This window comes from Rhamphochromis sp. 'chilingali', assembly GCF_963969265.1.
Source record: "Rhamphochromis sp. 'chilingali' genome assembly, chromosome: 2".
Taxonomy (NCBI): Eukaryota; Metazoa; Chordata; class Actinopteri; order Cichliformes; family Cichlidae; genus Rhamphochromis; species Rhamphochromis sp. 'chilingali'.
The window spans coordinates 6,113,823-6,129,279 of NC_137930.1; the positions used below are offsets into that span (position 1 = coordinate 6,113,823).

Below are 15,457 nucleotides of genomic sequence, written 5' to 3' on the forward strand. Positions count from 1 at the left end.
TCCAAAAACATCTTAGCACCGGTTGGCAATGTCATCTAATACCCCAAAAAAAGAGTCTGAATAAATTCCTCAGATTGGTTCACAGAAGGAAGGCCGCTGACATCATACTGAATGCTTGCTCAGCCCTCCTGAGGGGAAACTTTAGCTCCATCTCAGTCACAGGCTCGACACGCCTCATTGCAGACAATACAGGTGGATAACATTACACCTGCACGAGGGTCCAACATGAGGCCTCTTTCATGCATGAGCTGACCTGATATGATCTGGAAGAGCAGATGCACACAGTGTAGGGCTTTGCATTTAAATTTGCTCAATTTAGTAATATTAGTACTTTTGGTTATGTTGCATGAAGTCGTACTTTTCAGAGGCACTATGGAAGTATCTGTTCTAAAACCTGGGATGCAGGGGTAATCAAACATTGCATTTGTAAATAAAAATAAAAAAAAAGAAGGTAAATATTAACAATTTTAACAGTGTTCATGTCTCCTGCCCCCATAAACGATGCGCCCTGAGACGGCCTCCCTGTAATAATATGATGGCAGTATTGGAGCACAGGATTAACTGGAGAGCTAAAAAAAGAATGGAGTTGGTAAAGAGCTGCGATTATCCTGGGAATATTATACTAATTAGGACTAGGGTTTTGCAATAGAGCCTCAAAATTATATTGTATTATTTCAAAGGAAATTTGTAATACTTTTGAGAATGTAGGAAAAAATGGATCGAATCTGTAATAAATAAAAGCTGTGCTGCAGGCTGCACCAAAATGAAGAGCAGTGAGCTTCTGTAAATCTGTGGCCACAGAGTACCAGCAACATATTATATAGCAATAGTAGTGACGCAGCATAAGTCAAGCCCAAACGTAGCCAAGGTAGCGTTTTTCCCAGAAAAAGTGCTTAAAACTTTAGTTTAACAACAGCTAAGTCAAGTTCAGCTCTTCAGTAGCTGCACAATAAAGGTTTCCCACAGGTTGCTCTTCCTGTTGTGTGGAGTTTAACTAACTAGTGCATCAAGAATGGAGAACTGGCTGTTGTTAGCTTAACATCATATGAAGGATTCGTGATCTGATTGTACTCGGTGTTTGTTGAATCCGGTCCGTTTTCTTGCATTTTTGTTTTCTTTTAAGTTGTTGTCCGAGGCTGACAAGCAGCTGTCGCTGCATGGGCCTGTCTTGTTATTTGTGCTAGGAAGGAAGATGCATGACGTATGACATGACATATTAGTATCACATGCTTTTTATCATGTAAAATCATTAATAATTCTCACTAAGCCTGTGCTATTTCATAAGTTTGTTTAAAATCATGCACTGAAGAGGACACTGGGGTTTTCTCAGAAGCAGGGGATTGCATTGATACCCCACTGCTCCCAGTCCCGCTACCTATAGTGTTTTTGCAGAAAGAGTACTGGGACCCATTGGACACTCTAATTCCTTCTCTTGTTTGTGTTGCTTGAGTTTACGGTCATGATTTAAAGCATGTCCTTGCATGTGCTCTGCTGCCAGTGTTGCTTCAGGCCTGGGAGGTCGTTCAGGTTTTGCAAGTTCAAACCAACCCGTACTTTATTAACGTGCCATAGTGTCAGCACTGTCTGAGGAACATTTCCAGCCTTGAGGAAATGATGGTGACGATGAAGATGCCCTTTCCTGTGATGCTGCATGCTGACAGACTGTTTCTCTCTGTAGAGTCTGAGGTCCATCCTGGCCGCCTGCTGAGCTGGTGTCAGAGGCAGACTCATGGGTACCAGGGAGTCGATGTCACCAACCTCGCATCTTCCTGGAGGAATGGCCTGGCCCTCTGTGCTCTCATCCATCGGCAGAAGCCTGAGCTCATGTAAGGAGAGCCAAAGCTTGCTAACAGGAAACACTTGCACTAATGCTCGTGATAATTCAGGCGACGATTTTTGCTTCTCATACTCATGCTCCGTCAACAGCTTCAAGAGCAATGTTTGGTTTAGAATAGCTTAGTAATTGAGTCATATGATTGTGCAAATTAAAAACAAACAAAAGAAACCTTTCAGAGCCATGTCTCTTTGGCTCTCTCCTCACAGTTTAATTGACTTTTCTTGTGCAATGCTCAATTTTTAAATTGCTTGCTTGATAATTGCTTGATTTCCTGCTGTAGTGGAGCCGTCAGCAGTAACTGGAATGCCCTCAAATAGTCAGCAAGCATAGACTGCTTTATGTATGCTGTCATGAAGCCTCAAGCTGTCACCATCTTGGCTTATTGAAATTGTTCTGAACACAGTGCAGATCTGTATTTTGGTTAATGACTTATATTTTTGTCATATTTTCCTTTAGTTGTTTTTATTCAGCTTTGCTCTAATGTGTGAAGCATTTACGGGACATCTGTAAAATCTAGAAGCTAAATAAATGGCTTGAGTTATCCTCCACAAACGGCTCTCTCTAGATTGTTTTCAGTATATGGAATATATATGAAGAAACCTCCTGAGCGTATACACACATCTCCTAACCTCACCTTCATCTCCTTTTCCATTTCAGTGATTATGACTCTCTGAACGAGGAGGACGTGGCGGGGAACAATCAGCTGGCGTTTGATGTGGCTGAGCGAGAGTTTGGCATCCAACCGGTGACGACAGGAAAGGAGATGGCTGCAGATTCTCAACCTGATAAGCTGCTGATGGTCCTGTACCTTTCCAAGTTCTACGAGGCCTTCAGGAACTCGCCAGCAAACAAAGGTCAGCTTCTTCCTCACAGAACCACAAAGATTCTTACATGAATTTGTTTTTTAATTCAATCATGAACAACCCAATGTTGTTGGGTTTTTTGTTTTTTTGTTTTTTAAAGTTAGTCTTCATCGTGTCTTTAAATGTAAATTTCTTGGACTGGAAACGGTAGCCCTAAAACCTGACCTCCTGACCCCAGTTTAGGAACAGGAAATGATCATTTAACATTTAACCGTGTGTATTGATCTAACCCTGAACACACAGACGGGGAAGCGGTCGAGGCAGTTATCCATTTGCCAAAAAATGTGAAATGCTGTATGTAACCCAAAAAAAGCTGTGAAAACAAGGCTCTCCATCCACTTTATTTCTCTTAAAGGACAAAACGATACTTGAGAAAATATCCTCACGTGGATCGCATCAAGATCCTTCTAGTGTTTTGGTTGGTAGACTGCTGCTGTGGACACATTTTCATTGTCTTTTTAAATTGTGGAGAAGTCCCTCTGCTAAATTATAGTCCCAGCTGAGTCTTCTACATGAGCTAAAGTTACATGTTACACAACTGTGGTTGAGTTGGTCCCTGCCAGAGACCTGAGTGGTATGCGAGCTATGTCTGTGGAAGACATATCCAGTCGCTTGGCGTAACTCTGGACGCCTTCAGGTCCAGCACCACTGCGAGCTGCAGCCTCAGCCACGTTTTACCTAACGCACTTTAATGTTGGTGTTTGCAGACTTCTGCTGTCTGCTGAACTCAAAGGATGGAAAAATGACTGACTTTCAGTTTATTTGGTGGGAATTTAGGATCTTTAAGTGCATGGCTTGAGTTATATTTAGTCTTTACACTGGGCCCCTTTGTGCTGCTGAATAGCCTCGGGTTATTTTGGAAAGATGCATTAGTGGTTTTTACTCCAGTTCCTTTTTTTATTTGGAGTCTAAGGATGAACCCTGGTCTAATTAAGTCCACTGCTCAGACTTGGCCTTATCTAAGTTTAGACTTATCTAAGTTTAAACAGGACTTGTTTCCAGTCCCATGTTTTTATTCTTGGACTCAAATAAAATAGCTTATATCAAAATAATTCACATTTTTCTGAAATTAGGCCATGCTGCTGCCCCTTAGCTTTAAAAAAAAAAAAAAAAGTTGTTCCCATTTTTTGACTTTTAAGTGGGCTCTGCAAACGGCAGATTTGAGCAGTAGGTGGGCAGGATTTCTGTATTCATAGCCAACACAGCAAGCCTGAGATGGCCTTATAAAGAATATTGCACTTAGTGACATCAAACAGAACCAAAAGTAGAAAAAAATAGTGAGGGAGATAAACATGTAGAGCAGTGTTAGACTCTAAATGTGAAGCAAGCGCTTTGGGCATCAGCTTTGTGGAAAAGGCCTTCAGGGAGTTGATAAGTTGCTGAATACGGATCTCCGCCCACCTCCCCTATGCTAATGTTACACGGCACTCAAACAATTCCACAATAGCAAAGATGGTGCTTAAAGTGTGACTTCCTGGGGTTTTAATGGTTTTTATGCTTTTTTTTTTTTTTTTGCTTTTTTTTTTTTTTTTTCAAGCTGACTGGATCATGCAGGAGGGCAGAGTTCTGTGCACAGTTCTGTGTTCAGTGCCGTCCTGGCATACACAGGAGTCTGTGGTTGAAGATGTTCAGGTCCCGTGTCTTTAAAACGAGCTTAAATCATCATCCCTCCACCGCCGTGCTTGACAGTTAGAGTGAGGTGTTTTTGCTGACATGCTGTTTGGTTTTGCCAGACGTGGCTCTGTGCATTAATAGCCAAACATCTCCACTTTGGTCTCGTCTGACCAAAGGACACTGTTCCAGAAGCCTTGTGGTTTGTTCAGATGCGACTGTGCACACTTGGCTGCGCTGCCATGTTAAGAAATAAACTTGCTCCTGGCAACCTGTCCAAACAAGTCATGCTTCTTTAATGAAACTCTATTTTCATGAACTTGACCTGTAGTTTCTGAGATTTAGTTTTTTGGAATTTGCGATTTGGGCATTGGTAGTTTTGAGTCCTCTGTGTTGCTATTTTCCTAAACCATTTTTGACAGTGTTGTCCAGTGCGTTGTCTAATTATGGGAGGACCGCTGTTGCTGGGGACTGCTGTTTCAGCAGGGTAGTGTCTGCATCAATTTAATTTTCCTCTAGGTTGTCAGGACCCAGAAAGTCCCATTAAAGCTGCTCTGAAAACAAGTGATCAGCGATTTTTACTCCACCTGTCAGTGGTGGTTGTTCATGTAAAGGGAGCTTTTGTGTCCTTCTCTCCCACTGCCTTGTATGTGACGCATACAGGGTTTTTTTTGGTTTTTTTTGTTTTTTTCCATTACTCAAATCAACAAGTGTCGCACTTGCAAACAAATCCACCTCTAAAATAGGAATTTTACTGTTTCCAGCAAGCCTTGTAATGACATTTGATCTTAATAGTAATTTTACATTTTCTTGAACTGTTTTAGCAGAATTTCCTGAAAAGATTGGATAACTTGTATGTAAACTGTATTGTGCTTATTTTCCAGTTTCCAGAGAAGGAGATGAAAATGGTGAAGATTATCAATCTAAAACCAACCACAAGGCGCTAAACCTGCCTCAGCCCAGAAAGAGGATTCCCAGGGTAAGGAGAAATGCTGATTCTTGCATTTTGCTGCTTTTTGTGTGATATTGATTTGATCTGAACATTTCTGCTGCTCAACAGTAGTCATATAAATTAGATTAGAGATCAGGTAGCATTAAAGGTCAAAGTAGTGTTTGTAATGCGTGTGTTATCTAACCATGAATCTTAGCTGTTAGTGTGCATAGGATTTATGAGTGCCGGAGGAAAAAGGCGTATTAGTGTAGAGCATCTGTTGTGATAAATAGGTTTGCTTTGTGGTTAATACTCCTGCAGGTTTGCAAGTTTTGGCTTATTGAGAGTACAACAGCCTTTTATTTTGAAATTTCCCACAGGTTTGCCTCTTTTAAAGTCTTTTTTTTTTTTTTTTTTTTTTTTTTTTTTTTTTTTTAACGGATGAAAGTGAGATGCACTTTGTATATGTTTGTGTTGTCTGATGCTGCAGGATGACAAGAAACTGGAGGAAGATTCTGATAACAAGAAACGGCGAAAGGGCAACCACTACCTCACAGAGGTAGGTTCTTCTTTGAAATAGCTTCATTCTTCCAAGCAATGTGGGTAATGCCACTTTTTGCTTTTCAAATTGATCTCACTTTCTCTTTCTCCTTTGTGTGATGCCAGTTGTCCTGTCACAGTGCTCCCCCTGCTGGTGAGGATGGGGAACAACGGGAGAACAAAGTCCGCTCCATGGCAACTCAGCTGCTGGCCAAATTTGAGGAGAACTCCGCAACAGTAAAGGCTCGAACAAAGGTGAGTTTGGTATTTATTTCCTCATCCTCCCTCTGCTGTCTGAGCAGTCTGTGTCGCCTGTGGGGTTTCTGCCTTCTGACTATGTAAAGGGTCTTAAAGGTTGTTAATTTACTTGGGATTTGCCTGCCTGCATCGGATGTGTTGCAGAACAGTTGGCTGTCATTGTATCCGTCTGTAATCTTTTAGCTTTGACGGAGAACATGATGCAGTTTTAAGCTGGTTAAAGAATGCTGTTTGCAGGTTTATTTGATGGTACACCAGAAGGAAAAAGTGTCTGACTCAATACTTCATCTTTGAAGTATTTTCTGTGAGTGTATTTCACTTAAATTCAATAATACTATCTTATGGTAAACGTGGTATGTTGATATTATGAGACTTCCTTTCTCATGATGGAGCATTTACATCCAAATCTTGGTCAGTCTGACAAAAATCTATTTTTTGCTTTTACTTTGGAGAATTGATTTAATGCCTGTATCTTCCTCATGCATGCATTTGTTTTTGCTTGCTGTCCTCATATCACAAACTGGCTTCTTTGCGAAGTAACCCTTTCATGCTCTGCACACCCTTTTCTCACCCTTTACTTTCCTTTTTATTTTCCTATCCACGCCTCCGTCGGATCAGGACCCATCAGATCCATCCTACTCTCCTGCTCAGTCTCCTCCAACTTCCCCACTTCCTTCATCAGATGAGGAGGATGAGGAAGATGGGGAAGTGGAGAGAGAAAATCCCCGTTTTGCAAAGCCCAAAGATGACACTCCTCCTCCTCCTCCTAGTCTGCTTCCCACTCGCCCCAAGTGGCAGGTATGCTTGCCTCTGAGCGCCTCTGAACTTCTTCCATTATGTCATGTAGCATCTGTGCGCATCTGTGCATAATCCATTTCCTCTTGCCTTTGACCCAGCCTTCCATCTACCTTCAGTTGCTTGAGAATCCCGCTACTTTCCTCTCCTCCCCCAAATTCTCTCACACTCGGAGCGCCTGCAGTCGGTCTCCATCGCCCCCACGCTCAAAGAGCCCGTTGAGTCCTCCTCGCTCACTGAGCCCTGACACTCCTGAACATTACTACCCAGAACACACCTCTCCAGACCTCTCACCTATTCGTCTTTCTCCCTCTCCTCAGTCTGCTCTGGGTGTTGGGCAGTCCTCTGAGAGATCAGGGGGGGTTATGCGGCAGGTGAATGTCATAGCAGTTCTTTACAGTATTTATTTATTTTGAATCCGTTCCAACTTTGACCGCCACCTGCTGTTCCTTTAGAGTAAAGACCAGAGACTGTCTGCTAGGGACTTTTCCAGGAGGAGTATAAAAGAGAGAGCTAGCCTCCTCTCCTCAATGTTTCCAGGCTCAAGCAGATCACCCTCAGCAGCTCCTCTTTGTCTACCACAGGTTGTGTATTATACACACTATTGGCATGAAAATGTTCATCCTTTAATCATTTTACTGCTGCATGTTCATGATGGCTAAATTGGGACTAATGCTCGTTTGAGATGTACAGCTGGCTGCTTTTCTGCTCTTTAATTGGTTGTCTGACAAAATGACATCATCTGGGCGGTTTAGACAGTTTGCAGTTTTTGTTTTTGACACTTAGAAGTCCTGCAAAACAACAACTTTCAGTTTAATTCCCAGCAGTGATTCTAAGATGGTAAATGTTACACCGCTCCTCTTCACTTTAGAGTTTGATAACCTTTTAATGATCTTGTTTCTGCGCTTTCATCATTTTATTCTACTCAGCCTAATGTTTCTGACTCCTCTTCTTTAGGTGGAATCATCCATTTCCTCTCCTCTTTCCTTGTCAACACCTCCTCTTGTTCTGTCTATACCTAAGAGCTCCACCATCTACCCTGTGGTCCACCCTGTCCCTGACCCCACAGCCCAGGCTGGTTTCTCCTCTGTCCCACTTTGCACTCCTGGACACAAGGACAAGACACACACTCCCTCTTCCACAGACTCTGAAAAAACACAGGAAATCTGTTCACTTCATCCTGATTCCTCTGCACCCAACAGCGAAACATTTGCTGCTCTTTCCTTGCCTTGCTTTGGGACCCAAAAGAGCTCCTCTCCGCTCTCGGACGCTGGCTGTGAACATGAACAGAGCGGCTCGTCAGGCCTCGAGCAGAATTATGAGAATATGTGTGAGAGTTCACAGAACGATGTGGAAAATGAGCAGGAGAAGGTTCACAAAACTGTGACAGTTGATGATAGTAACGCATCTGAAAATAATCACACGGAGGTAACAGAGTCATTGTGCACGTCGATGGCCTGCATGAAGACCGCTTGGTAGTCGGTACTGCTTATCTAACAAAATATAAATGTAACGCTGCCTGAGCTGCATGAGCTTTAAACCTTCTGCAAAGTAACCCATTTCTGTGCCTGCATGAGTTTCCATTGTTGTGTTAACTTGTGAATGTCACGGAAGAAAACTAACAGCTCTAACATACTTCAACATTCAGTATACAGCAAGAAATCGCATTATGTTAATGAAAATTCAAATTCACAGTATTCTTTTGCAAAAATTTAAGTCTCTTTTTTTTTTTTTTTTTGCTTTTATTGTGAACCTACAAATATTATTTTTGGAAGTCTAATTCATAACAAACTAATTTACTAGCTATCTCCCCAATGGATAAAGAAAAATGGAAACATTTCACGAGAATGTAAAAAATATTCTGTTAAAATTAAAGTGTTAAGGCTATTAACCTTAAACCTGCTTATTAAGTAAAAATGTTGCCTTCCAATTAATTTATTTAAAAAAAGCTTGTTTTATAAACTGACTTCATGACCAGGAACTATAAACCCCATGGGGGCATTAGGTTTATAGTTTATAGCATGGGGGTCCTGCTCGTTGTTTTTCCTCTTGTATTCACATTCGCATGTGTTCAATAACACATTTATTCTTTATGAAATGAATCAAGCTGTTGCTCATTCTGCTGCTCATTTAGCACTCGGAGAGGTCTGGTCCTGAGGACCTCAGGAGAATCGTTCCAAAGTCACTCGCTCGCTCCATAAGTTGTCCGACTGGGGCTCCTCGTTACAGCAAAGAGGTACCAAGCAGTGCCTCAGTCTGAATACAGTGTGATACCGTTTAATACAAATCATCCATTTTCAGCCTTTTCCTTCTGCCCTCTTGATAATTCCTGTCTGATTCCCAAACTTTCACCCTTTTTCCTTCTTTTTTCCCCTTCTCGTCTTTTTGTCCTCCCGTCCTCTTCACCTGTCATTAATGTTAGCGTACAGTTGGAAAGGTATCATCAGCCATAGATGCTAAAGCTCAGATACTGGCCATCCTCTATGAGACAGACCACAGGCCCAGTGCTCCACCGGTAAGATGCATGTGGCTTTAGCCCCGAGTCTTTTTTTGTCTGTGTTGCCGGGGTTCATTTAAAACTGCAGCTTGTATTCAATTTAATACTATTTCATCACAGCAAACACAACTCCAGATACTAATATTCATGAACTGATGGGAAATGTGTACGCCATAATCACGGGTGTAAGATGCATTTTGGGTGATGTAGGCAGGATGTCCTCTCTGGTTCTGGTACAGGACTTAGAACCTTTATGACAACTAAACAAATAATAAAATGTTAAATTGGTGAAGTTCTCTTTAACAGCATCTTTCATAACTAACAAAAAATGACTGTACTTGCTTCCCTGCTTTGACACATACACAGGCCTGGAGCAGGTCTAAACGTCCATGAATCTTCTGCTCTTTTTACAGTCCTGTAATATCGCCTGAGAATAAGTATCCAGACTGTTCCTGTGAACTGGAAGTGGTTGTTTTATTTTTTATTCTTGTTATTGACTCTTGCACAAAATTATACTGTGTGTCCCTAAAAACTTTCATATACTGCTTCAGCAACTTTACAGCTATCAAGAGCAACACTTTCTGTGATTGTGACCAGCTTTGCAGCTTTGACAGTTTCTTTATGCTGCAATCTGGCTGTTTGCTCCTGATATGTGTGTTTTTGTTTGGGGGTTCTTTTTCTTCCCCTCCTCAGGTGTCTCTTGGAAGAAAACGGTCCTAAAAGCTTGCTTGAAAGAATCTTTCAAAAATCTAACCCTATGCTGGCCTTCTTCCTCTCAGTGTGTGGTGCGTAAGGACTTCCCTCCCGGGTTGGGCGGCAGCGACATCTGCCACTTCTGCTCCAAGCGGGTGTACGTGATGGAGAGACTCAGCGCCGAGGGCTACTTCTTCCACCGAGAGTGTTTCCGCTGCGACGCTTGCAACTGCACTCTCCGCCTGGGAGGACACACATTTGACTCACAGGAGGGTACGTTGCATTTGCTGGACTTGCCTTTAAAACCTGTAGGAGACGTCACTTCAAAATATATTTTTTTCTGCTTCCTGTACAGCTAAATTCTACTGCAAGCTGCATTATGCACAGCGCCTGTACAGCAATAACCCAGGAAGAGTTAGGAGGAGAATGGTAAGGAACCCAACACCCAACATTTACTTATTACAAAGTAAATGTTTATTACACAATGTAATATCCATATGTAATATCACTGTTCAGTTCTATTAGCTAGCTTTTAGAAAAGATCTTCTTTTATAGCACAAAGGAAATGTTTCATGTTAACCTCTTTTATAAGGAGCTTGGAAAGAAAAGCGTCTGGACTTCCAAGTTTCCTTGAAGAAGTTTCACCTCTCATCCGAGAAGTTCTAAGAGCAATGGAGAGTCCCACATTTTAAACTCTACGGGAGTGTCCCCAAGAGGGACATGGACCCCCTATTGATCCTCTACCTAATCACACGAGCCAAGGTGTGAAAACATGTGTGGGTCACAATCGGCCAAGGTTTCAGGTGAACCCATTGTGAAGCCTAGCCCCGCCCTATGATGTGATTTCCTGTGGTCAAATGGCCCAGGATGTGAGTTGGCGTTAAGGTGTCTGGGAAGGATCTCAAACCTGGATTATAGATGACAGACACTTGGTGTCGTAAGCCACCGCCTCTGTTCAAAGATGGTCATTCACGGTGGACATAGATGGCTTCTTTCACACTTTCCTCTAAAGAGGATGCTAATGTTCACATTTTGGACATTTGGATATTTTAGGTAGAGGATCAATAGGGGGTTCATGACCCTCCTGGGGACACTCCCATAGGGCTTAAAATCTGAGACTCTCCACCAATTACTCTTAGAACTGAAGAAGCTTCTTCAAGGAAACAAGGAAAAAGTCCAGATGCTTTTTAGAGTACGATGACCTGGATGACTGAGAACCTTCAGACGGTTTTCTTCACTGTTATTCATATGAACGAGTACCTATTATTATGGGATGGCATTCCACCCTGCTTAAAGGATACAATCAAACCTTCAGTGTGGGTATCTGTCCTCCATACTCTAATTCTGGATTACCCTATATTCAGCATGAAAAGAATAGCAGTGTTAGAGCATCGGTGTGAAACGGTAGTTTTAGTGGAGTAAACTTGTGTGGTTGTCTAAATCTTCTTGTTGAAAAGTTCCCTGTTGTTGTTTTAGAAGAGTGTGTTGCGTTTCTGAGTTCTTTCTCTGTGTGTTGTTTTTGTACAGGAACCCCAAAGTCGTGTCGCACCCTCGTCCATGGACGGCGGGAGCTACACCACCGCCACCACGGGCAGCACCCAGCTGCAACCCCCAGGTACCCTGGTTTCCTTGCTTAGGCGAGGCTTGAGCCTGCCGAGGCGTGCTAGCCGGGCTGTGTGTGTGTTGCCTCAACAGCTGTTGGGAAGTGTGTGTGAGTCTTTCTCAGCTGTGGGGTCGCACATAAGGAGCTACTCGCATGACTATGTGTTGCTGTTTGAGCTGCTGAGCCTGGGCTGTCCTCTGCTCTACATGATGCATGAGGTGTTGGGACAGATCTACCAGGAGCCCCAGATGGCCCAGCAGCATCTCGTCGGCCACCAGCTCACTTAGGAGGGAGACTAACGGGGGGGGTCATGGAGCCAGGTGGCCAGATAGGAGCCCAGATGGATTTCTTTTTCTTTTGCATTTCCCAAAAAAGCGTCAAATGTGCAATGCTTTCCATCATTTCATTTCATTTTAGTCTTGTGTTTTTGAAGCCATCAGTAATTTATGAAGCAGGACGCCATGTTGAGCGCTCTACCCGGGTTCTTTTGGTACATGCTTGTTGACCATCAGGCTCTCCTGGTGTTGTAACCTTCTCTGACTCACATGGGTTTGTTCCAGGCAGATTTTTACCCACTGGGCTGTCACAGAAATGTCCAACCCAGACCGCAAGACACTCTAAACAAGAATCTGATTAGTTAATATATCGTCAGTATTATAGTAATTGCACTAGAGTGACCTGGAACACGCTCTCTGCTTCAATCTTTTTAAGCCATCGGGACTGAGTGTTGGTTTTTCTCAGTGGACTAAACCAGTAATTGTGGTGTCTGCACTCTGCCTGCTGCCCCGTAACGCTGCAACACCAGAGTGTGCAATAGTAATACCAAACTTTTCTTCTTTCTTTTTTTTTTATTTTTTATTTTTTTTATAATAAATACATTTTTCAGGAAGTGCTTTTCATTTTTGTATATCTTTTTTTCTTTTTCTTTTTTAATCTCAAAGTATTTCACTTTGTGTATTTTCTTAAAGGTAATTCACCGATGTCCCTTTATTTATTCAGGATTCATTATTTATTGTATTGTTTTCTGTTAAAAATCATTTTAAAAATATGGATGGAATTCAAATTATTTAAAAAAAAATTTAATCATTTACGTTTCTCTCTTTGGGTGACGATTCATCTAATTTTTTACTTCTGTTTTCTAATTGTCACGAGAGCACCCACTCTGTGTTGGGGGTTTTTGCAGTATTTTCTTGCATTGGGTTATAAAATTAACTCAAAAGCACATTATTGCTTTTTCTTAAAAAATAAAACAAGAACAAAAAAAGACTCTTTATATAATGATCATTTCAGACTGTTTTTTTTTTGTTTTGTTTTGTTTTGTTTTTGTTTGTTTTTTTTCTTTCGGCCTCCCTGTTGGCCAAAGTCATTGAATCCAAACCTACTGAAGTTCTTGACTCAGTGAAAATGTTCACTTTGTTTTTAGCTTTGCAACAATGTAGCGCTTTTATTTTGTGAAATGTGAGCCTTATTTGTTATATTCTGTTTTGTTAATGATACCTAAGGTGTATTCAGTGCTTAATATCGTAACGTGAGAATTTCAGTGCTGATTGTACCATTTCCTGTAATTCTCACTATATTGTGCATTTTTTCCATCTTTCCATTCATTCTCCTTTATCTTATCTGTCTCCTTTTTTCTCCCCCTCCCAAATTCATTTCCTCTGTCTCATTCACTTCATTTTGTTCAGTCCGTTCAAGTTTCCAATGCTGCACCCTCTGATTGGCTGAGTCCTGTGAAGGTGACGATTGGCTGGCTTTGGCCATAAGAGCTTGTCTGCTTTCGTAGCTCTGTACTGTCTCTGTGTAACCCAGAGTAACCAGCATGAACCACACGTATCGCATGCTATAGTTGATAAAGGTGTTACGTGCAGCTTTGTGGTATGTTAAATACTATATTAAATATTATGCAATGAACAGTATCATGCAAACAACTCGCCAAGAATACTTACATGAAAGGATGAAGCTGCCATTATCTTCAGTTCTTTGGTATCTAAACTGTGCATCAAACTGAAATTAGCTTTTCTTTTTAGCCATGCTAGCGGTTTGGCCCGTGCATAGACTGTATATAAAAGATGGAGCTTGCAAAGTGAAACAAATGTGAAATGGTAATAAACCAGTATTAATTCGAATGACCAGCAGGGGGTCAATCTTCTAGTTGCAAAAACATGTCCAGCTGTATAGAAATATGGAAAATAGTCCTCCGTTGATCGATCCCTTCGTAAATACTTTCCTGATACATTTCTTTTTTTTGGTCATTGTCACCAGTTTCAAGTCTCACTAAAGACGTTTGATCATCTTGCATATTTTAGTGTCCAGAACTAGCAGGCTGTGCAGTGCCACCCTCTGCTTGTGAACTCTGGTTTTAAAAAGGTGCTAAAAATGTTCAGTTTGAGGCTTTACAAAATGCTTTCATCATTTATATACAGTCTATGGATCTAGGGATGGCGCTATTGGTTTGACGTCAGCTGACCAACAACATTTGTAGGGATTCTCTTCACAGAGCCTACAGATGAAATAAGCTAACTTAATGTAGCCTTCTATTGACCAATATAAATATAAGAGTTAAACCAGTGGTGGATTTTTGTGTCCGATGTTTGGTCCCCATTAAATGTGCTGGGCCATTGTTCAACTTTCTACCACTGTACTTCACAAATGAGGCAGAAATTGAACTGAAACATGGCGATTGACTCTCTGCTCAGCCGTGGTGCTACATGTGCTGCACAAAGTGTTGAGAGAAATTTCAAACGGTGCAGAGAGAGCAGATCACTGTGTGATGATACCAAAGCTCATATGATAATGCAACACAACAGACACCAGTACTGGTGGAGCTTCAGGATTAATGGCTGATATTGGCCGACTGTATCAGTTTGACACAGGCTCCTACCTGCTCTTTGAAGTATTTAAACTTTGGATACATAGAAATATCTAATTTAACCTTTTTATTTTTTAGTGGTTTAATTGGATTTGTTCACCTAAGGGAAGGGACATATAAAGGTTAATGTTGCAGGTCCACTATTTTTAAAAACCTTGGATTAAACTTCATAATCTTATGGTTAACGGATGCATATGTAGCACCTTTTTTTAGCCAGTTTGCGCAGGCTAACCCTCGTAATGCTCATGTTGTGCTCTGCTTGTCCCTCACTCCTCTAACACCAAGCACCGACGTGAATGCCCCTGGATTGATTTGTTCTCTAACACAGCAGCAGCCTCCCTTCTTCTTAGGCCCGTTCGACGGTAACACGTGTCCACATGTCTGTGGTCTGTCTGTGGTTCCCTCTGTTTCAGAAGGAAGCCTCCCCCCCTCAGAGCCCCTCTCCAGGTCCCTCTCATGTACCTCCTAGTCTTTGCTCAGGAGTGAAGCAGCCCAGTAGCAGCTTTTTGGTTTTTTTGCACACTGCCACAGACCTTCTTGTGGCTACTGTCTGTGTTACGCAGTTATGTTATCTCAACGCAGCCTTCCAGCCTTATTTTTTCCACATTGAGAATTCCTGTAAAAATGCTAATTTATGATATTTATAAGCTGTAAATATATTTCAAAATAAATCAGTTTGATTGCATAAATTACTCGCGTCATCATTTGTTGTTACAGTTGAACAGGGGTTGTCTCATAATTGAGCAGTTAAATTAAAAACAAACAACTTCTTTTATAGGAAATCTTTTTTTCTTTTATGCTAACATCACCCACACAAATCATGTTCACGATCACAGCTTTTGTTAACCATTAACTTGAGCTTTTTGAGAAGGTGACAAAAAATGCTGGCTATTAATAACAATAATAACTGTAAAGGCAAACAAGGAAGAACAAGGTTCATGCAAAAGCTTGCATATAATT

At 41.5% G+C, this 15,457-nt stretch overlaps 1 protein-coding gene across 6 annotated transcripts in view; it reads left to right on the forward strand.

Moving 5' to 3' along the window:
• mical2b (microtubule associated monooxygenase, calponin and LIM domain containing 2b) overlaps nt 1–15,457 on the forward strand; it is a 63,017-nt gene that overhangs the window by 33,996 nt on the left and 13,564 nt on the right. Inside the window, exons 12-26 of one of the 6 annotated variants that reach the window (XM_080876352.1) lie at nt 1,679–1,826; nt 2,495–2,691; nt 5,196–5,290; nt 5,733–5,801; nt 5,909–6,037; nt 6,659–6,838; nt 6,937–7,209; nt 7,291–7,419; nt 7,793–8,263; nt 8,970–9,071; nt 9,258–9,350; nt 10,112–10,298; nt 10,381–10,454; nt 11,553–11,640; nt 14,911–15,108. In XM_080876352.1, the coding sequence (XP_080732478.1) occupies nt 1,679–1,826; nt 2,495–2,691; nt 5,196–5,290; nt 5,733–5,801; nt 5,909–6,037; nt 6,659–6,838; nt 6,937–7,209; nt 7,291–7,419; nt 7,793–8,263; nt 8,970–9,071; nt 9,258–9,350; nt 10,112–10,298; nt 10,381–10,454; nt 11,553–11,640; nt 14,911–14,966 (2,291 nt within the window). In that variant the 3' untranslated portion in view covers nt 14,967–15,108. Of the gene's footprint in view, nt 1–1,678; nt 1,827–2,494; nt 2,692–5,195; nt 5,291–5,732; nt 5,802–5,908; nt 6,038–6,658; nt 6,839–6,936; nt 7,229–7,290; nt 7,420–7,792; nt 8,264–8,969; nt 9,072–9,257; nt 9,351–10,111; nt 10,299–10,380; nt 10,455–11,552; nt 11,641–14,910; nt 15,109–15,457 lie in introns of those variants that run through there. The other 5 variants (XM_080876349.1, XR_013970882.1, XM_080876350.1 and 2 more) reach the window with 5 other exon arrangements.